We start from the raw sequence: 22965 nt of genomic DNA, 5'->3' as shown, positions 1-22965 counted from the left end.
GCTCAGCAACGTGGCCCCAACCGGTTGGCAGCGAGAAGGATGCCGTCGGACCGGAGAGAAGCCCGCCGCTGCAGCCTTTTCCCTCCCGATGGCCAGGATCGGAGGCAGGGAGATCAAAAAGCGGCACCCCCGAAAGGGGGGCGGGCATGGGCCGCCCTTTCAGCCAATGAGGAGGCGGCCCGCTGGAAGGGCGTGGCCAGGACGGCCCTATAATGTCATTCAGGGTGCCGGAGCGCTCGGTCAGAGACAATAAGACGCGCCGGCGAGCTGTAGCGGCCACCTGCTCGCCTCCTCTGGTTCTTCCTCGCCGCCGCCGCCGCCGCCGCCGCCCCCCTCGCCGCCACCATGATGTCCATGAACAGCAAGCAGGCCTTCAGCATGCACCCCATCCTGCACGAGCCCAAATACACCCACCTGCACTCCAGCTCCGAGGCCATCCGGAGAGCCTGCCTGCCTGCCCCGCAGGTAAGGGGAAGCGGGGAGGGAGGGGGAGCCGGGAGGAAAAAGGAAGCGGTTGGGGATTCAGGCTGGCCAGGTTGGGTCTCCTCGCCCCCCCCCCTTCCCCAGGGTGGAGGCTCCAGGAGAGCTGCAAGCGCTCCCCTCCCTCTGGGGTCCCTATTCCCAGGAGAAGACCAAGGGCGAATCGGGTGGGATTCGGAGAGAGCTTCGGAGATCCCTCCGGGGAAAATCTCCCGGGACTTTCGCGGGATGCAGACGGCACGGTCTACACCCCCCTTCACCCCCCCCCCCACCCCGCCGCGACGCCAAGAGAGAGTTTCAAAGTCCCGCTCGATGTAGCTTCTCGTTTGGGGGGATAATCGACCCTCCAAGAGAGGCTCGAGACCTGAAAAACGTCCCGAAATGTTGTTGGACGCCCCCCCTCCTCCTCCAGCTTTACTCCTAGTCCCTAAAGCGCACAACTGGTAAAAAAAACCACCCCAACTTCTCCCTCTTTCAAGTTCTTTCAGGGTTTGAAGAGACGTTTTAGTCTCTGCTGGGACGCCTGAAGGAGAGGGCTGGGCGGTTGGGATGGGTCCCGGGAGGGCCTTAGAGAGAGATTGGTGGTCCGGTGGGCAAAAATTGGCTAGGATGAAGACAGATTCCCGCGGGAGGGGGTTGGTCTTTCTATGTTGGCTGCGTATGCTGGGAACTGTAGTTGCGGGACATCTTAGTGGCCCAAAGGGGGAAAGCAGTGGGGCGAGGGGAACCCAGGCGTTGTGGGGCGGCGGGGGGGGGGGAAACCTTCGGAGGATCCCAGATTTTCCCTCTTCGGGGTTCGCCCGTCGGGCCTGCTGAGCCAGGAAGGAGCCAGGGCTGGCAAGCCAAGGGGGTTGGTGATGGGAGGTCTCCCGGAGGCTCCCCTTCTCTAAGCCCGGTGTCGTCTCTTTTCTCCCCCCCCCCTCCGTCCCCCTCAACCTCGCAGCTGCAGAGCAATTTCTTCGCGGGCCTGGATGAGACGTTGCTTCGCGGAGCAGAGGCGCTGGCGGCCGTGGACCTGGTCTCGCAGAAAAGCCACCCCTTCAAGCCCGACGCCACTTACCACACCATGAGCAGCGTCTCCGTCTCCTGCACGCCCACCTCCTCCTCCGTCCACCTGCACCCGGCCTCGATGCTCAGCGGCCACGCGCACCACGCGCCCCCGCACCAGCCGGCCCAGGGCCTGGAAGGCGAGCTCTTGGAACACCTCACCTCCGCCTTGCCGCTGCCCGACGTGGGCGCCGCCTCGGCCCACCCGCACCCTCACCATTCCGCCCACCTGACGGGCCTCAACGGGCTGGGCCACCCGGCGCACGGGCAGCCGCCCCTGGCCATGGGGCCCCACCCGCCGCACGGCCTGGCCTCGCACCCAGCCGTTCTGGCCGGCCCCGAGGCGGAGACGGACCCGCGGGAGCTGGAAGCCTTCGCCGAGCGCTTCAAGCAGCGGCGCATCAAGCTGGGCGTGACCCAGGCCGACGTGGGCTCGGCCTTGGCCAACCTCAAGATCCCCGGCGTGGGCTGCCTGAGCCAAAGCACCATCTGCCGCTTCGAGTCGCTGACCCTCTCGCACAACAACATGGTGGCCCTCAAGCCCATCCTGGAAGCCTGGCTGGAGGAAGCCGAGCGCGCCCAGCGCGAGAAGCTGGCCAAGCCCGAGGCTTACTCGACGGGCGACAAGAAGCGCAAGCGCACCTCCATCGCTGCGCCCGAGAAGCGCTCGCTCGAGGCCTACTTCGCCGTCCAGCCGCGGCCCTCCTCCGAGAAGATCGCCGCCATCGCCGAGAAGCTGGACCTCAAGAAAAACGTAGTTCGGGTCTGGTTCTGCAACCAGAGACAGAAACAGAAGCGCATGAAGTTCTCCGCCGCTTATTAGGGACGCTGCGGACGGGAAAGGAGGGAAGGGGCGACCGGCCGGCCGACCGACCCGCCGGCCGCTGCCCCACGCCGCGCGCAGGACTCGGAGGCGCGGGTGGCTTCGGACGGTGAGACGGGGCGCCGCTTTCCCTGCTCGGACCGCCAGGCCCCGAAGTGGAGGCCTGCTTCCTCGGTGGGCGCTTCAGCCATCCAGGACTTTGGGAACCGCCCCTCCCTCCTCCGGCCGAGGTGTGCGCGTCGTGGGGCGAGCGGATAAGAACTGAGTCCCGCGCGAGCGGGGAAAACCAACCAAACCCAACAAAGCAGCAAAAGACATTCTCTCGTTTTCTAAATAAAAGAACAATACGAACGATTAAAAGCGTTACACCGAAGGGGGGGCTCTTCCCCCCCTCCTCCTCCAGGGGGGGACCCTCCCCCTCCTCACGCCTGTACCGTATTCCTGGTGAGTGGCAAAAGTGGGGAGTTCTCCCCCCTCCCCCGTGCGTTTCTTTCCTTTTTTTTTTTGATCGAACAGAAGGGAGGGGAAAACTTTCAGTCCTGGTATCTTATCCCCCATCCCGTGAATTTACAGGGGGGCGGGGGGAAAACCACTTGCATCGTTTCTGTATTTAAGATATGCACTTATGTGGGGCGAGAGTGAGTTTTTGACTGCCGTTTAGTATGCGAAGGCCATACACCGACTTCGACCGAATGGTTCTTTGCCCTTTATTTCGGCCGAAGGGGAAAAAAAGAAGGAAAGGAAGAAAGAAAGAAAAGAGACTCACCATCCAAAACAGAACAAAAAGGATCTCCGTGACTTCAACCCCAACACCCCACACTCACCCCACCCCATCCCGCTCCGGCTTCCTTCCTCCGCATGCTTCGGGTCTCCTCCCTTCTCCCGATCAAAAGACCCCCTCCTCGCCTGGTTTGCAATAAAGTGTTGTGTTCCTACCTCATCCGTCGAAGCGAGAAAGAAAGGAGAAAGTGACCAGCGAAAGCAAACGGGGCCAAAGAAACCGACGGGCCAGCGGTGCTGCTGGGGCTGTTTTTCAAACCGGAGCCCTGGCGTTTGTCCGGGGGGGGGGGGGACGTGGGGGGGGGAAGAGAGAAATGCTTTGATTTAACTTGAATTTGACATGACACGAAAGAGGTGAATGGCTGTAGAATTTCACTGTAAAAAATGGGGGGAGGAAGGAAAGGACCGCGCTTTGACAATCAATTAAACCTCGCGTTCGTGACTCCTGAGCCCGTTTGGAATATCGCTAGATTTTCACGAGGGAGGCGCGCTTGAGTCTCGAGTCACCGTCCGATCGTCAGAGTCCCAGTTTTACTTCTCCTGTTTCCTCTTCACCTTCTTTCCTACCCTCTTCCAGTTCCTCCAGGCACCCGTTTCCTTGGGGGGGGGGGGAATGGGGGAAGAGGAGGGGGTGCTTCTTAATTTATACCCCTTTAAAAAACAACAACGAGCACCCTGTTTCGCAAAGTTATTTGCAAAAATAATAATAATTCACAGAGCACTTTCAAAAAAAAAAAGATTGCTTTCCCTTCGGTTGCTTTATCTAGGGAGATGTCCTCCGTTTCTTTTATCTTTTCTTTAAAAAAAACGGGGAAGGGGCTGGAGGGGTGGGGGGAGCAAGGGAGAGACTCTACTGTTTGTGGGGGGTGTGAGAGGAACGCCTTTTTTGTGTCGGTGTATGCTCCAGAATTTCAAATAAAACATGCACGTTTTACCTCTTCCCCGTTCCACGGCTTTGGCTAAAACCCGGCGAGAAGCGAAACCCTAAACCAAAGGGGGGGGGGGGGGGAGTGCAAGCGAAATTTAAATCCGCTTTCTCTCCCGCCCGCTCCCGGATCGGTAGAGGCGTTTTGTTCAGCATTTGTGTGTTGCGAAGATGAAATGGTTCCCATCCGTTTCAGTCTTAAGATAACTTGCGTGGAACCAATGCCGTTCAGAAGGCAACCGATCCCAAGCTCCAAATTCCCACGTTCATACAACACGATTCGCTTAACCCGATCTAGTGAAGACTTCGTGCCTAAATTTAGCATTAAGGTTAGTTGGTTGCGTTGTGTGTGTGTGTGTTTTTAGCAGATGCACCAATCCAGCGGTTTTGCTACTACAGTGTGTTGTGAGCACCCAGCAAACATCCGGATTGCATTACCCCGTTGTGTGAACTCCGCCAGTTCCCCAGACCGAATAAAGACTCTCGCTTGGCGGGCTGTTCATAGTTCGCAAATTCCGATCCTCAGCTAGCTAAGCCGGGCTAAAGTTTCGTTTTATTCACAGACGCCGGTCCTAAGAAGGCCACGTTCAGCTGATAGTAGATGATTAATAACAGCAATGATAACGATCATTTCTTAGACTATTCCCCCCCCCCACTTCCCAATCCTAAGGATTGTTGTTCTGTTTGGGTGTGGGGGAGCTGCGCGCCTGTGGTTTACGTTCCTCTTTTGATACCCGTCTGGGATTCCCCGGCCGCTTCTGCAGCTCCGAGAGCGGGGCGAAGGAGCCCCCGAGACACGAGAAATCAACCAAATATTTCATTACAGGCTGTAGATTGAGTTGTCAATATAACCCTTTGAAGCTGAAAATGCTTTCTATTAAAGTGATTCCTGATCAAAAGTAGACAGGCGGAAAACAGCTCGCGGTGAGGGAGAGGGAGATGGAGAGGGAGAGGGAGAGGGGGAGGGAGGGAGGGAGGAGAGAGAGAGAGAGAGAGAGAGAGAGAGAGAGAGAGAGAGAGAGAGAGAGAGAGAGAGAGAGAGAGAGAGAGAGAGAGAGAGAGAGAGAGAGAGAGAGAGAGAGAGGCCTCAGCGAAGCATCCCACAAACTGGATGGCCCGTCGCACTACAACACCTGTCATCCCCTGCCCGGGCTATCCTGGCTGATGATCATAGAACTTACACTTGGTCCGGTCTGAATGCGGAAGGTGTTTTTTTTTCCTCTTCATTTTTGTTCTCTTTTGAGTGGGCGGAAAATATTGGGTCTCATACATCAGAAGGCAGTTTTCAGACTTCACTAGCTGCAAACAGGTGCCCTAAAAACATTGGAAGCCTTCCTTCTGTGGAGTGTGTCCTGGCTAGGTGAGTGTGTCTTCACACCATTACTGCACTTCCAAAAAAAAGTGTTGGGTCCCTCTTTCGTTTTGCAACCATCCTGTAGGCTAGGATACACCAAAGAGTAGAGCGTGGTCCCAATTCAGAATGGAACCATCCACACCGCTGTCGGATTACCTGCCTCATCTCATTTCACTCTTGGTCCTAAGACCAGAAAGAACAAACACCCCAAAATTGTTTTAAGGTATGTACACATGTATTAAATGTATGTAGAGACCCAATCCGCAAGTTATATGGAAGAAGCGAGGCAGGAAGATCGCTTCTTCTTCACCATTCTAGCAAAAGGAATGTGGAGATTCGGGGAAAGAATCCAGAAATGGAAAAGTTGTTCAAATAAAACTCACACATTCTGACTCTACAGAGTGTTAACGGATGCAAAGCATGGGGGGGGGGGGGGGGGTTCCTGACTCAATCGCCCCAAGACCCAATGCAGGAGACCATCTTCCCCTTCCAACCTACCGACAAGCCTTTTTCTCTGGATATTAGGAGCAGCTAGCCAACTTCCAAGACCCCCTACAGTGGATTCTTCTTTGTGCCAGATGGTGACCTATCAGTGGCTCGTTCTGATCCAAGAGGTCACTTACCTTTCGTTGCCTGGAGAGAGAGAGAGAGAGAGAGAGAGAGAGAGAGAGAGAGAGAGAGAGAGAGAGAGAGAGAGAGAGAGAGAGAGAGAGAGAGAGAGAGAGAGAGAGAGAGAGAGAGAGAGAGAGAGAAGGGCAGAATAAGCAAAGACTGCAGAAAGATGGCCAGGAAGCTTCTGGATTCATCAACAGAGCCTCTTTCGGGCACCGTACCAGACTTCGATGAAGATAAGATCTAGGCTGTATTGCTGGCAGGAAGGAAATTGTTGGTGTCCTTCTCACCTGGGAAGCTTACTCCTGAGTAGGATAGGACAGGTGATGCTTCTGGCCATTGCCACCTTCAAGAAAATGCCTCGCACATTTGAGCAGGAAAGCAAGAAAATCTAAGACATCTGATAGCAGGACATGTTTAACTGGTCAAGGTTGGGACAGGGGGAAGCAGGTTTTCCAGCCGCCTAAAACACCAGGAAAGTCCCAAAAAGGCTGGGGTTCAAGTACCTTCACAGAGCTGGCAACTGTGTGGTGTGAATCTAGGACTCTCTCCGGCTCTCCAATTGTTCTTCTCTTTGTGCCATAGCTTCTAAGTGGGATTGTAAACTTCTTCAAGAGTTGCAGGTAATGTTCATAAAAACACGTGTTACTTGATGACTGCATGAATCCATCTTTCTGGTATGGTACAATTAATTAACCGAGGCTAGCCAAATGGGCTGCAGTTGCACAGGGCACTTAGCATCCACACAACCTTACTTGTGATCGGGAATAAAGCTCAAAACATCCGGAAGGTTTGAAAGGTTTTAACTGACCTGTGGAAGCAAGCTGGAAGCTGGTGTCTCAGAGTCCATCACACCCAACCCTCTGCCTTGAAAGTAGGTTGGAGCTACAGTGCAGCCCATAAGAAGGTTGGATCTGAGATGGGTGGCTTTCGGGTCTTGACTCCAAGAAGAAGAGAGCCAGGGCAACCAATCTGCCCCACTGCCCAATCGTGCCCGATGTAGTGACCTGTGTAGACCATGACTGCCCAGTCTTGCCAACTTGAAGACCTGATTGGAGATTCTGGAATTTGAAGTCCACAAGTCTTAAGGTTGCCAAGGTTGGACGCCTCTGCTGTAGATTGCTTGGTGTCATCTCTAGTTACTATCTGGTGGTGGACATGTCCACCCATCAGCCTCTCAAAAATAAAGTAGTAAAAAAACCACAGCTGTCAGAAGTTCATATATGTGAAAAGTAGGCAGACCTTAGGATCTATTTCCAGGCACCCCTCCATAAGTTTCTGTTTCTCTTAAGTGTAAGGGTCACCCCATTATTCACCCCCGTTTGGCTAGGAAAATATATGCGTGGAAGAGACCGCATCCCTACTCAGAAGGTACACATAGGGAGCAACTACAGCAGAGCTTACCTTTCATTAGTTGGTCTGCTGTGGTTCAATAGGGCCACAATCTTGGACATCCTCCAAGATTGGGCTAGGGGGAGGGAGAAGGATCTTGGACATCCTTCCTTTGGGCTGGAGTGAGGAAGGGGTGAATCTCTGTATCAGTGACATCCCAGTTGTAAACTTATGCCATGGAAAATGCATGCAGGTTCTCTAGAAAATGAACTGATTTGAGCCACGGAAGTCTCCATGCTAAGTTTTTTTTAAAGGCAATCATAAAAGGGGCCAGAGCCAATGGGAACTAGCCAGGAATCAGTTTGCTTTCGATCCATGTGAAATATTTAAGACCTGCAAAATTCTGGATGGAAGGAGGAAGCTGGACCATCAGTTCCTTAAGGTGTTGCCTTGTTTAATTAGGACTTGGTAATGGAATAAAGGCTAACTTCAAAATAATCAGAGAGGGGCAACAAAAGAATGCTTTGTCTTGGATTTGTTTTCACAGGCAGTGGGTCCTTCTCTGAATTTCTTAGCAATCTGCCCCATATATGACTTCTCCCCACCCAAAGAATCTCTCTTAAGCAATCTCCTATAATAGAAACATTGAATTAACTGGGACATAACTTTCAGGTTTAAAAAAAGGCACATCTAGAGGATGAAATAATATCAAACCAGGTTTCTGCAAATATTCACAATTTGTGTCTTTTTAAAAAAGAATCAATTTAGCACACTTTGTATTAAGAGGGCTTCCCACCTCTCCTATCCAGCTCTGCCTAATAATTTCTCCTTCCTTAAAATGCCAAGGGATCTCTTGAAAAAGGACAATCAGGGAAATGTTTTTACAAAACCTTGCAACTAAAGCATTCAGGCTTACCTTTATCTGTTCCCTTCTTTCCTTTGGTGGAAACATGTGGAGGTTTTGAGAGTGACTGTGGACGATCTGAAGGCATTTTCAGATCTACCAAGATGATCAGGGGACCGCAGGCTAAAACATATGAAGAACGTTTGCAGGAACTGGGAATATCTAGTCTAGGGAAAAGAAAGACTAGGGGTGATATGATAGCTGTGTTCCAATATCTGAGGGCCTGCCAGCAAGAAGAGGAGGTGAACCTATTTTCCAAACCACCAGAAGGCAAAAGATGAAACCAAGGATGGAAAACTAACCAAGGAGAGAAACAAGCTAGAACTAGGGAGAAATTTCCTGACAGGTTAGAACAATTAACCAACTGGATGACTTGCCTTCAGAAGTTGTGGGTGCTCAAAAAATGAAAGTTTTTAAAGAGATTGGTCTGGAATAGGATAGAGTGTCTCCTGCTTGAGCAGGGGCTGGACTAGAAGACCTCCACCGTCCTTTCCAACTCTGTTATTCTGTTATTATCTAATAAGCATCAAGTATTAAAAGGAGATTATACTGCACGGAACACAGAAGCAGCTGTAAACTGACACCAAGAACTTTTCTTGTTCCAGCGGGAACAAACAATTTGCTTTTAGGATTCCCTGTCCCATCATCCACTAATCCAAAATCCTCTCACGTGAAAAGCAGCCCCCATCAGCCACTTCCGAGAGTTTTCCTTACAGTATTTCATGAGCTAATTGTTGGGAAGAAGGAAAAAGAGTTGTTGGAAGTTTGCTTTGAGCAAAAGCACTTTTAGATCTACTGGGGTTCACTCAGGGGCTTGTCCTGATCCCGTCATCCTGGCTTTCTTCAGATCAAGCAGGAAGAAATCACATCTATTTTAAAAACCTAGTGGTTTCTTCTGCATGCTCACCTGGAATTGACTTGCCCTCCCTACGCGTGGAAAGAAATCAGGAACAAGAAATATCTCCAGAGGTGATATCTTCCAGCTATTCTGGAGGTTTAGGGCAGGTGGGGTGGGCACAACTAAGCCCCTTTTTATTTTGAACTTTTTCGTAGCCTCATCTGGCAGACTAAAGAGTCCTTTAATGTCTTCTTGCAAGGTTGATATTTCTAGAATGAGCTAATAGATTAGGCTTGTCCAAGCAACGGGCAAACAAAATAAATAAATAGGGAAACAAATGAAGAGGATTGTGAGGTTAATAGGTGAGGCACAAACCCCTGGGGGAATTGCAAAAGTAGCCTCTCCCCTGCCCAGAAATGGAAGGTGCAGAGCAAAGTCCTGCCATCCAGCCCAAACACTCTGGGAAACAGTATAAAAATCATAACAAACAAACAAACAATCTGTAAATAAAAAGAACCCTTCGGAAGCAGATCAAAGGAAAGCTTTTCCCAATCGGGTGCCCCTCCTTCTCCACTCCCCACTCCATGTGTCCAGCAAGGACCCCCGTCGCTTATGCCAGAAAGCAGGCATGCTGATTGCGGTGATGGGATTTGGGATCCTGAACGGAGCCTCCTTGGGACCAATCGACTCCCTGGCGGTGTGAAAGCTGTTGTTAGGATCCCGCTGTGGAAGTCCCGGGCAGAGCAAGGAAGGCCCTGTTCCTTGTTTCCATTGCCTTTTCCCTCCTCCTCTTCCCCCTCGCCTCGTTTCTATTTTAAATATACAAGTTCGTTGAAATCTTCATGGCTCAGTCACGTGAGTGGACCTAGCCTCCCCGTCCCCCTTTAAGTCCTGCGCTACTTCTACTGGCTGCAAATTCCTTGAATTTCCTTGGAGGGACATGTTTTTTCTCTCTCTCTCTCTCTCTCTCTCTCTCTCTCTCTCTCTCTCTCTGTGTGTGTGTGTGTGTGTGTGTGTGTCTGTATGTGATATTAAGTTCTTCAAAACATAGATCACCTAAGCCAAGAACAAAGAATGAGTCCCTGAATCCTAGGAATAAATGCTAGGAATTATAACAGTCTTGGGAAGGGAAAAAATAGAGGAAAAGCAATTTTACTAAAAGAAACGATGAAAGGGGAAAAAAATATTGAACAGAGAAAATAAAAACAAAGAGGAACAAAACCAGTTGTTTTAAATAAATGGTTCCTATAAAAAGAGAAATGAATATTCTGGTCACTCTACAAAAGGCTTACTTTACAAAATAAGTAAGTTATGCAAAGTTTTTGGAAAAGAAGAGCCTTAAAATGTGGCTGGTCCAATTTATTCCTGCAGCTTTCCAGAAGAAAAATTGGAATCTCTTTCTTTGTCAACCTTTAAGAGAGTCTTTAATATGCTTGAAATGATTGATGATGATGATGATGATGATGAAGTTTTTAAAAACTCCACTGTCTCCCCTCTGTTGAATTTCTAAACTACTGTCAACTGCTTGAAGCAATCCTCTGTACCAGAAAGAGAGAAGAAGAGGAATAAATGTATACAATATGGCAATATTACCTTTGCTAAGAATTTGGTATTTCTTTTTTAAGAAAAGAAAGCAATCAATTAGACAGTAATGTGATCACCGCTCGAGGTGATGCGCAGTCAAAACTATTGTTGCAGAGTCCTCTCCAATGTGGACCTCAAGCGAGCATCGGATAACAGAAGTTTCTGCCTCTAGTTATCACTACAGAAATCTCCTTACCGATTCCTCTGGAGACCGGAAATTTGAGCTAACAGCTGCTTGTTTTTTTTCTTATGCAAAAGTTGGTTTCTTTGGGATTTAGATTCTGCGATTCCCAATGAGCTTCGAATTCACCTTCCAGAGAAGAGGATCTACTTAATTCTGGGAGACAATTTTTTGTTGCTTTGGATAAATTTTAGAAACAAATTCGGGGTTTCTTACGGAGCTTGACCACCCAGTCGCTCTATAGGGGAGACGGGCAGGCAGAGAGATTTTATCAATCAATCAATCAATCAATCAAGAAGGTTTGTCTAATTTGGGCAGAAAAGAAGCTGGAAAGATCTGCAGGGGAAAAAGATGGGCAGTGAAACGCAGCTTTCCCTCATGAATAAAAGCTCAGTCCTGAGAACAGTATTTAAAAATTACATTTATTTTGAAAAAGCTTACTCCTATGTCAACTTAGTCTACAACAATAACAGTAGAATGCCAACATTTTCTTCTATTTGTAATAGGACTTTTAAAAAAAAACCTATTCGTATTGCCTATTCGGTTCATTCATTCCAGAATAAATCAAAACATTTAATAAGCTCGTTTGATTTTTTTTTTCTGGAACACAGCAGAGGCTTCTTAGCATGTTGATAGGCTGTGCTACCTTTCTAAACAGTTCAAAACAATTCTGATTTGAGAAAGAGAAAGAGGGGAAGATGGAACATTCCTTCTAGGATCGCTATAAAAACGTTGTGGGAGTCGTTTGGATGACAGTGGCCCCAACTTAGCCCCTAACATAGCACCATTGAGCCTCCATTGCTTATTTTTTTTAAACACAACAAATAACTCTGAAGGTTTCAAAGAACGTCTTTAAGGGACAGAATTCTGCTGGTTGGTGGGCAGAGCAGGACTCAAACTTCCAAGCCGTTGGAAATCAACGGTTTTTATTCACTTGGCCAAAAAGTTGGTGGCTTTTTTGCTCACTTCCCGGACTGCTACCTGCTCCCCCCCTCCCGCCCTTCGATCTCTTTTCTGTTCCAAGCCTTGTTCTTGGCCTCGAGATTGACAACACACGGGGCTTCCTTGGCGCTTGGCATTCTGCCTGGGGACCGCATTAAATCTTCTCTCCCAGGCATTAGGCAAAAAGAATGGGCTGGACAGTGACTTTCTGCATGAATGAGAGGCTTTTGGAGTGTGTGTGTGTGAGGGGGGGAGGGATAATCAGCTCTCCATCACTCCTGTGGCTTCCTTTAATGATCCTCCTCCCTCCGGACTGTTGTTTTTAGGACCCTGGACAGTGAACAGAGCACTCCAAACACAAGGAAGCGCTTTATGGAGGAACTGGGGATGCGGCGGGAGCTCTCCAGGGTGCTGAAACAACTCCTGGCAGCAGGGCGGAGAAGATTCTCTCTCTCTCTCTCTCTCTCTCTCTCTCTCTCTCTCTCTCTCTCTCTCTCTCTCTCTCTCTCTCTCTCTCTCTCTCTCTCTCTCTCTCTCTCTCTCTCTCTCTCTCTCTCTCTCTGTCTCTCTCTCTCTCTCCGTCTCTCTCTGTCTCTGTCTCTCTCTCTCTCTGTCTCTCTCTCTCCCTCCCTCCCTCCCTCCCCTCGTCTTCCCGTTTGCATCCAATCTCCACTGGAAACTCTCCGGCAGATCCTGGACAGGACGCTACATGCAGCTTTCAGCTCTCTTCAGCTCAGCTGCCTCCTGCTATGTTCTTTAGTCGGAGCCCTGTTTTTTTCCATGCCACGAAATACACATTTTCATAAATAGACCTTGGCCAAGTGCTGGGTATGAAATTTTAATGAAGTCTGGATGTTGAGTGCTGCCTGGGGGGCCTTTGAGAATCATTTCAGTGCAACATTAGCAGGGCCCCTACTCCTGCTCCCCCTTCCTCCCCGTCGTTGCTGTTTCCAAGAGACATCAAACCCTCCATGGCTGAAGACAGGACACGCGCCCGGACTGGTTAGCTCCCTTTCTTTACAGAGCAGGACTTGTGTGTGTGTGTGTGTGTGTGTGTGTGTGTGTGTGTGTGCCCGCGCGTGCATGTGTGTGTGTGTGCATGTGTGTTAGCAGCAACTCCTGCCTTAGGAGGAAGGGCAAAAAGTGGAGGGATTGGGCAAGCATGAGCAAAGCCACAGGTGCCTCTCCCACTCCCGTCCTAGTATTAAAAGTTTTAAATGTGCACGATGCAATATTTATCACCTGAGATAATAAAAAGGCGAGCCAGTATTTCCTCATTGCAAAATTCAAACAGCTTTAAGCAAAAATGCTTCTCCTGAGGAATCGATCTGGACTTGGAGAATTGTTTCAGGAGGAAGCACTTCCCCAAATTGCAGGATCATTTTGTTGTCTGTCTTGTTTCTTTTCTTTTTCTTTTGTGAGGAATATTTATCTGAGAGCATCTTTGGAAGGCCATAAAATCAGCCCTCTCCTCTTAAGGTGTGGCTGAAGCAGGTAAGGGCTGTTTTCCTTTAAAAGGGAGGAGGCCTTCAGGGGGGCAAGAGAGCCAGGAATTAAAGGGGAGTTATGAGAAAAGTGAAAACCTTTGGGAGATTATGCAAGCCATTGTCTTTTATGTCAGAACAAAAGTCAACATCCTTCAACAATCAACTTTGCATTCATGTGTTAATGTTTGGGCCAGGATAAGACAGAACAACTCTTAATCTGAATAACTCAATCAAATGCTTGGGGAAGCAACAAGGGTTGTGTTGCACAGTTAAGAAAGGCAACTAAAGGGTTACTTGCTAATTTATTATAAATACCAGCCTTCCAGCTAATTTACCTCTTCTGCAGTCAGCTTTAACTTTCAGGTCAGCTGCTTATCTAGACAACTGGCTGCATGGAATACAGTGGCAGATTTGATTTGTTGTGTTGTGGTTTGGCTTTAAGTGGAGGAGCTGTCGGGATTTCCGTGGATGTTGGTTATGAATTTGGCAAGCTCAATTCACAGATATTCCTCAAAAATCCTGTCCTTCAGGGAAGGTGAAAACTTTCCTCTGCTGGATGAGAACTCTGACTAACAGTCATTTCCTATACATAACATTTAGTAGGAAGTAAATCATTAGTAGACCGCAATCCCATATGGCCTCGGAGGAAGTTCATTGAATTGAACGACTCTTATTTCTCAGTAGACATGTTTAGAGTGCATCTGGTAGAGAGCTTTAGTGAGTTCCTTCACTCGTAATAGTGCCCAAGACTGCAGATGTTTCAATACAGCATTCTGTCAACTGCTCCTCCCAACGTCCCATAAATGTTGCCCTTAGCATCTGTTCGCTGAGATGCATTGCTGAACCCAAGATTACTCTGAGCTGTTAGGATTAGCCCCTGACCCATTAAAAAACCCATTTAAGGAGAAGACACAGTCCCACAATCTTATGGTGGGGATGACTTTGGTGGCAAATCATTCTGCTTGCTCCTCCTTCTGTTTCATCACCCAGTTCTGGATTTGCTGTTGAACATCCTATTTTTTGAAGGATTGCATGAGTAGGAAGGCTGCTTTGACAACTAAGGAAAAACATATGTGTGTATTTGTGTGTCCATAGAGAGGGTGTGTGTGTGTATGTGTGTGTGTGCATGGAGGAAGGGAGAGAGCGGAGGAAGAATATAACTGTCCCCACACCACTCTTTCTGATGTATCTATGCACACATATCAAATGACCTGAGCAGGTTCAAGTTACTACTTTGCTTCCTTAAACTAGCATTTCACAAATAGCGACTTTCGAAATGCATTGGATTATGAATATCATCCCTCCCCGGATACCCCATGGTGGAGCTTCGACTGATGGGACCTGTAGTCCATCACATCCGATAAATGCCAAGTTAAGGAAATCTGTCCCAATATACAATGTATATATAAGTATACATTTTAATAACAATAATGCTTAGGTCCTTGGTGAGGACCTGAAGTATTAAGTTCCCATCAGTCTTAGACTGAACTTAACTGCCTCCTACCCTCTCATAATAAATGAAAAATTGGTGGGAGCATTGAGTTGAAAAAGTAGTCGCAAGTATTACAATGTTGTGAGATTTCTGAATAGAAACTGATAAAATCTTGGCTCATAACACATCAAAATATAACTGTGGTTGAAAAGAAGAAGGTGTGGATAATGGAACTAACATCTAAACTTCTTTGTCTTTCGCTCAAGGGGTGGGGGAGTTGGGAATCTTGGAAATCCAGACTACGTTCCACCACCGTTGGGCCGAGAGAATGAATAGCCTCAAAATCACTCATTCAGTTTCCGTGGCTGAGAATGGATTTGAACCAGGATCTATTTGTGCTGGTCAAAACTTTAACCACTACATCACACTGCCTCCTCAGTCTTGAGCCAGGCTTCATGCTAAGTAAGTGTGAATTATCAAGGTAGCTTTATCACAGAGCCGAAGAACCAGAAGCATGGAATTATGAAGGTGTTCAGCAGTAGTACAGCTAATTTCCATCCTAGAGTTGTGGGCCTTTCATTAATAGAATAATAATAAATAATAATCCATCAAAGATCCAGATTTGCCTATTTCAGGTCCTTGGTAAGGACTCGATAGGTAGACAAAAATGCTAAACCCATACTGAACATCTGGCTGTGTGCGATGAATAATAATAATAATAATAATAATAATAATAATAATAATAATAACAACAACAGCAGCAGCAGCAGCAGCAGCAGCAGCAGCAGCAGCAACAACAACAACTATAATAATCCAGGCAACCATTTATATGAGGTCTGATGAAAATTCCTGCTCAGGACATAGGGTTGAATTAGACGATTACGAACCCTATATTTTTATGGTTCTATAATTCTAGGCGCCCCGGTGACACAATGGTTAGAATACAGTAGGCTTGCAAGCTACCCACAGTCTGGCATTTGATCCTGTTACGGCTCAAGGTTGACTTAGCCTTCCATCCTTCCATAAAATGAGGACCCAGATTGTTGGGGGCCATATGCGGACTCTGTAAACTGATCAGAGAGCACCATAAAGCACCTTGGAGTGGTACATAAGCCTAAGTGCAATTGCTATAGCTAGTTAAGTCACACTGAGTTCAAAAGAGGGACTGCCTCCAGATACAATATTCATTGCAATTTTTTGTTGTTGGCAAAGTTATGGCTTCATTTTGGATGTGAGAAAGAAGTGGAAGAGGAGAAGGCAATTTCCACTTTAGGTACATTGTAGGAAAAGAAAGCAAAGCAAAGAATCTAGATATTCGGACAAAGGGCCACAACCTTTAGTCATTGTTGTAATTTATCTACCTACCTACTTACCTATCCATCCATCCATCCATCCATCCATCTATCTATCTATCTATCCATCAATTATCATCATCATCATCTTATCTCTGCCTGTCATCTACCTACCTTCCTACCTACCTACCTACCTATCAGCTATCTACCTATCTATCTATTTGTCTGTCTGTCTATCTATCTGTCTGTCCATCAATTATCTCTGCCTGTCATCTACCTACCTTCCTTCCTTCCTACCTACCTACCTACCTATCAATTATCTATCTGTCTGTCTGTCTTCTGTCTGTCTGTCTGTCTGTCTGTCTGTCTGTCCGTCCACCCACCCACCCACCCACCCACCCACCCACCCACCTACCTACCTACCTACCTACCTACCTACCTACCTATCATCTCTCTCTCCCTCTCTCTCTCTCTCTCTCTCTCTCTCTCTCTCTCTCTCTCTCTCATATCTATCTATCTATCATCATCATCTTATATCTGCCTGTCATCTATCTACCTACCTATCCCACCTACTCACCTACCTACCTATCTACCAGCTATCTATCATCTGTCTCAGTGGTGGGTTCCAGGCAGTACGACCCAATACGTGCATACCGGTGCCTGTCAGAAGCAGCAGCCACCGTACCAGAACAGTGTTTTGGAGGCCCTGCCCTTGTTCCTTACCTGTATTTGAAGGAAATGGGCCATTTGTGCATATATGTGCAGCATACGGCCCCTGTGCGACACTCCGCCGAGCAGCTGGAGCTTCGCAGGCGGTGGGTGTGCGTGAGTGGGCAGCGCATGTGCCCATAGTGGACACCCAGCCCCGTCGCAGCGTACCGGTTGTGACAGGATCTGGAAGCCACCACTGATCTGTCTGTCTATCTATCTATTTATCTTTTGTTTATTTTCCTGTCCCATACCAGGAATTGGAATTCTTAGCTGGGGATTCCTAGGTGATGCCAAGGCTGTGGGTCCAATTGCAAAGTCAAAACCACAGACGCTCTGGAACAAGCCATGGGGCCTTTTCTATGATGCTGCCAAGAAAGCCACCTAGTTGCAGTCACTAGGAGTCCAGTGTAACTTGAGAATGTCTCTGCTTTTTTTTTTTAACCTAGCTAGAAAAGATGAATTGCTTTGTTTCTGCCTTTGTCTCAATGAGCCCTTGTGCCAGGGAAAGTAATCAGCCTAAAAGGGATGAAAGAGGATAGCCCTATGCTAGTCTTGAAAATGCTTAAGTTCCGCTTGTTCCCAAGCTGGCTCCATCATAGAGATGCAATTAACTCAGGTGGGAGATGCTGGGATTAAAGAAAGGTGGAAGAATCCTTGGACAGGTACTGTGTCCTATTAAGCTTATATGGTGTGCAGCTATTAGAATGGAATGGAATGGAATGGAATAGAATAGAATAGAATGGAATGGAATGGAATGGAATGGAATGGAACAGCATGGCATGGCACAGCCCAGGATAGGATAGGATAGGATAGGATAGGATAGAATAGAATAGAATAGAATGGAATGGAATGGAACAGCATGGCATGGCACAGCCCAGGATAGGATAGGATAGGATAGGATAGGATAGGATAGGATAGGATAGAACAGAATAGAATAGAATAGAATAGAATAGAATAGAACATAATTTTTTATTGGCCAAGTGTGATTTGACACACAAGGAATTTGTCTTTAGTTTATATGCTCTCAGCGTACATAAGGAGAATAAAATACATTCATCAAGAATACAAAGATACAACATCATTCAGCAATAAAATGAATAAAAAGATATTCAAGGTTACTAATAAGCTATCAAATAAAAACAATATAAATTGAAAGATACAAGCAACATGGTTACAGTAATAAGTTGGAAGAGAGCGATACTAGGAAGGAAGAGAAGAATAATAGTAATACAGTCTTAGTAAATTGTTTGACAGTTTTGTGGGAATTAGTTGTTAAGCAGAGTGAGGAAGCAAATGTTTAAAAATGTATCTACTCTCAAGTTATTAAGGAAGCTCCGGGTTTTCTAAAGCGTTTCACAGAGTTTTGAGAGGCATCTTTCAAATAAGGAGCAATTGTTTGGATGTTAACCCTTATTGCAATGCTTTTATTGAAATAGCATGAGATCTAGAACCTGTGGCCCTCCAGACATTGCTAAAACACAATGCCCTGCATTGTCCATTTTGTTGCTGAGATTTGTAACTTGACAGCCCCAGAAGCCACAAGATCTCCAGCCCTTCAACGAAAGAAAGAACAGATCCTGGAATCCTGGCTAGAGAGGCTTCTTGAGAACAGCACTCCAGCAAAGAGTCAATCCTGCCGAAAGGTCTTGTCGTAGGCTAGGTGTTTGGACTGAGTTTCAAAAGGTTGCATTTTGAGCAAGGCATGGCCTCAAAGACAGCGTTGGTCCATTGTAGGGAGAAATCAATCCTTGCAAAGTATCTTCTGATAAAAGCATCGTTATGGCTTGCAGGAATAAAAGGATATCTGTGAGTCAAGACGTCCAATCATTGACCTACAGAACAGTTCAAGTGGTATTAGATCTTGAGTTACTGCTGCCTTCTATAGAGCATCACTCTTCTAAACATCTGCATGGAGCTTTCCTCCTGGTTTTTAGGAAATCCATTAAAACAGGGCTATTTGCTCCAGGCATCAGGGCTGGTGGTACATGACCTGTTCTTCTAGCAACCTAAGCCATCTTATCCTTGGTGGTTTTTGAAATAATTAGACTTCCTGTAGTATACATTGCTATACCCAGTGCCGGTAATTATTTTTTAATGAATTGCGGTTGCTGCTCTTTTATTGTAATGTGCACTGTATGTTTCCAGCCTAATTTATGATGATTGGGATGTCCGTGGTTCATAGGTGGCTTCAGTTGGAGATACTTATAAACCCCGTAAAATGAATGAATGAATGTAAAGAGTGACTCAGTTCTTATGGGAAATGTTTGGGCCTCGCCAGGCTACAGTCAACGGTTCCTGGCAAGTATTTCTGATGCTTTCAGAAGACCATACAAACTGAAGTTTTGGTAAGGCCACAGTTGGAATATGGCATCCAGTTTTGGTCGCCACGATGTAAAAAAGATGCTGAGACTCTAGAAAGAGTGCAGAGAAGAGCAACAAAGAGGATTAGGGGACTGGAGGCTAAAACATATGAAGAACGGTTGCAGGAACTGGGTATGTCTAGTTTAATAAAGAGAAGGACTAGGGGAGACATGATAGCAGTCTTCCAATATTTCAGGGGTTGCCATAAAGAAGAGGGAGTCAAGATATTCTCCAAAGCACCTGAAGGCAGGACAAGAAGCATTGGGTGGAAACTAATCAAGGAGAGAAGCAATTTAGGATTAAAGAGAACTTTCCTGACAGTGAGAACAATTAATCAGTGGAAAAACTTGTGAATGTTCCAACACTGGAAGTTTTAAAGAAGAGATTGGATAACTATTTGTCTGAAGGGGTGTAGGGTTTCCTGCCTAAGCAGGGGGTTAGACTCCAAGGTCGCTCCCAACCCTGTTGTTCTATACAATTCTATACAAATGTGCAACCTGCGACTCTAAAGTTGCAGGTGGCTTTCACAAAACATGAAGCAAAGTTGCTCCAAAAGTTCATAACAATTTGTCATGTTAGAAGGGAGAAAAACAGTGACTGGTGAGTTAGGAAATTAAATTTTTTTTTATTTATCTTCTTAAAGGGAAATAAAATCAGGCCTTGTTTTCCATCTGGTTCTACCAATTGCTTCGAGGGCAAGTCCTCAACCACCTTTGCAATGGCTGACTTTCCAGGTTCCTTAGAGCTGGGTAAGGGTTAGCATAAAAAGTGCAGAACCTGAGACCTTCAGAGGTAACCTGTGGGTTTCTCTTCAAGTTGCTACAAAATTGTATTTTTTTTCATATCCTACAATGGAGAATTTATGAAATACCTGTAATTCAACCCGATGAATGGCACTTGATTCAACTTGACTCAAGTCAACTTGACCCAAGCTTTCCTTTTAGCCTTAGCTGTTTCTTTGCCCATCCTCTGCTCCATATGTTGCAAAAGCTCCATCTGAAGCATAGAACAGTTTCTGAAATGATGTGGGTAGGTTGGAATGCTTTTCTTCTAAGACAGAAAATCAGCTTAAAATACAACCCAGTAGATCTTTCTGGCTTTGCGTTTCTCTATATACTTCTTGCTAGGCCCTGGACTTCAAAGCAAGAGAATCCAGTGTTGAACTTTCTTAGAGAACAGGATCTTCCACAGCTATTTGTCTTGATGATAGATGTCCCTTCAAGCACAGGGGGAATCCACTTAGGCATGAAAATAAGAATGGGAGGGCAGGGCTGACTGGCTTTCCAACCTCTGGGATACTCAGTGTTACTGTTGTAACTGAGTCTATCTACCTTACTGCTGGTTATTCTCTTTCCTTCCACCTTTTCCAGCATTAGGGCTTTCCCAAGACAGCTAAATCCTCAGAATAGAATAGAAATAGAAATAAAGCAGAATAGAGCAGAATAGAGTAGAGTAGAGTTGAATAGAGTTGAATAGAGTTGAATAGAGTTGAATAGAGTTGGATAGAGTAGAGTGACTAGAATAGAATAGAATAGAATAGAATTATTTATTGGCCAAGGAATTTGTCTTTGATGCATATGCTCTCAGTGTACATAAAAAAATACATTCATCAAGAATCATAAAATATAACAGTGATAATCATAGGATACTAAATAAGCAATCAAATTATGCTAGGAAACTAAATAAAACAATAAAAATCATAAAGAATAATAGTAATACAGCTTTAGTAAATAGTTTGACAGTATTGTGGGAATTAGTTGTTTAGCAGAATGATGGCATTTGGGGGGGAAAACTGTCCTTGTGTCTAGTTGTTCTGGTGTGCAGTGCTCTATAGCATCATTTTGAGGGTAGAAGTTGAAGCAATTTATGTCCAGGCTGTGAGGGTAAATGTGCCCAAAGTAGAATCATTTGAGCTTGGTCATTTGTGTCTTTGGTGGCAACTTTGGATTGATTTGTCCGAATGTCTCTTGATTTGTTTCCTTGACTGTCTTCAACATGCTTGAGAACCTTCTCCAGTCCCCGAGGTTTAAAAAGTGAAGAAGTTTCAATATCTTCCTATCTTGCTTCTTCAAAGAAATCTTAAATATGGAAGGGGAGGCCACAATTCATTTCATACCCATTTAGCTAAACTGAAATGGTTCTGGCCCGCTCCTTTATCTTCCATTGTTTTGGAATGTCATCCCTGATTTACTATCCAAAGGCCAGACAAAAAGAATTCTCTAATCGTGACCTTATTAGTTGCTCCTAACACATTTGCTGCTCCTCCTGTTGGCATTGCTATGAATAATGCACAAGATTCTAATAAATAGGGGGGGGGGGACCAAGACGTTTTGGCCACGTTCTTTTGAAGTATTGCACAATGTCACAAGGCAATCATTGTTTGGCCGATTGGAATGACTTCTTATCAACATAGAGGTTTCGCTGGAAACTCCTAAAACTTCTATACTTTTCTACATCAGGGGTAGCAATTAGTATGCAGTATGTGGCAGATTCTGAGTGTTTAAGTTGGTTGCTGAAATATAACAAAAGGGTCATTTTGTTGACCGAAACCAACAATTTCTCTGCGTAGATAACTGCTGATGGCTTTATTTATAATTTCCATTGGATTTTCAGAGTTGGTGGAAGGTGAAATGCATCGTCTGGGCCTCGGAGGTTTATGGCAAAAGAAACTGATATTTGTGTTACGTCTTGAAGCTGAGGCCAGAGTGCCATCTGTTGGACATGTGGTTCTCCTAGATTTGAGGCATTGATCAAGGGGGTGGAATATGATGAGGAGGAGGAGGGCAAGTCCCATTAGCCAGATGTTGCTGAGTTTTATATCAGGTTTATTGCTTGAAAGGACTGCTACATGAATTTAAAAAATAACATTCCCATTAAAAAAATCAGACCAACAATCTTAGCCCTGCCCATTATATAATCAAGATAATTAGGGGACTGGAGGCTAAAACCTACAATGAACGGTTGCAGGAACTGGGCATGGCTAGTCTAGTGAAGAGAAGGACCTGGGGAGACATGAGAGCAGCCTTCCAATATTTGAGGGGCTGCCACAGAGAGAAAGGGTCAAGCTATTTCCCAAGGCACCTGAAGGCCAGACAAGGAACAATGGATGGAAACCGAACCAGGAGAGATTCAACCTGGAAATCAGGAGGAATGTTCTGACAGTGAGAGCTATCAACCAATGGAACAGAAGTTGCCTTCAGACGTTGTAGGAGCTTCATCACTGGAGGCTTTCAAGAAGAGACTGGACTGCCATCTGTCAGAAATGGTGTAGGGTCTCCTGCTTGGGCAGGGGTTGGACTAGATGACCTACAAGGTCCCTTCCAACTCTATTGATCTGTTAATATAACCTCAGAGGTAAAAAAGAGGGGGGGTTGGGGAGGAGGAAGAATTAAAATAGCAGTTCCCAGAGAAATAAAGATGCATTTTCCTTGTTTATAGACTATTAAGCCCAGGGGTGAGTAGCTACCCGCAATACTGCCAGTTCGGTGCGCATTTTTTTTTGCATTAAACGTTCTTTAGGCATGCTAATGGTGCAATAGAAAAAGCCTCTAGAACAGTATCCCCCAACCGTTTGGGCTCCAGGGACCGGTTCCATGGACATAGTTTTTTCCGTGGACCGGAGGTGCAATTGGAATTGGTCTGCAGAGATCATTAGCCCACGGAGGTCTTAGTGCTTCAGATTGTGCAGTCTGTTCTACGGCGTAGATTCTACCATGCTCCCCTCTCCCCCCACACCATTGCCGGACCTTTGGGTGTTTGCCACAAGATAATAGCGGTCATTCATTCCATGTGCAAACTGGCCATTGAACCATGGCATCAGCCGAGTCGCTGAGGCTGCGTATCGCAAAGCAACCAACGGCGTATCTCCTTCAAACTCCTC

The 22965-nt window shown here is 46.5% G+C and overlaps 1 protein-coding gene across 1 annotated transcript; it reads left to right on the top strand.

The window, feature by feature from the left end:
* Positions 1-342: 342 nt before the first annotated feature.
* LOC309397910 (brain-specific homeobox/POU domain protein 3-like) lies at positions 343-2350 on the top strand (the record flags this gene model as incomplete). The annotated part of the gene is made up of 2 exons (XM_081964346.1): positions 343-465; positions 1424-2350. Exons 1-2 carry the CDS (start codon positions 346-348, stop codon positions 2348-2350), a joined length of 1047 nt encoding a protein of 348 aa, XP_081820472.1. The 5' UTR covers positions 343-345.
* Between the last annotated feature and the right edge of the window lie 20615 nt (positions 2351-22965).

This window comes from Natrix helvetica (assembly GCF_964273705.1).
Source record: "Natrix helvetica genome assembly, chromosome: 11".
In the NCBI taxonomy this organism is placed as follows: domain Eukaryota; kingdom Metazoa; phylum Chordata; class Lepidosauria; order Squamata; family Natricidae; genus Natrix; species Natrix helvetica.
Note: the sequence above shows the minus strand (reverse complement) of the source record. Positions and strands in the feature narration are given on the sequence as shown.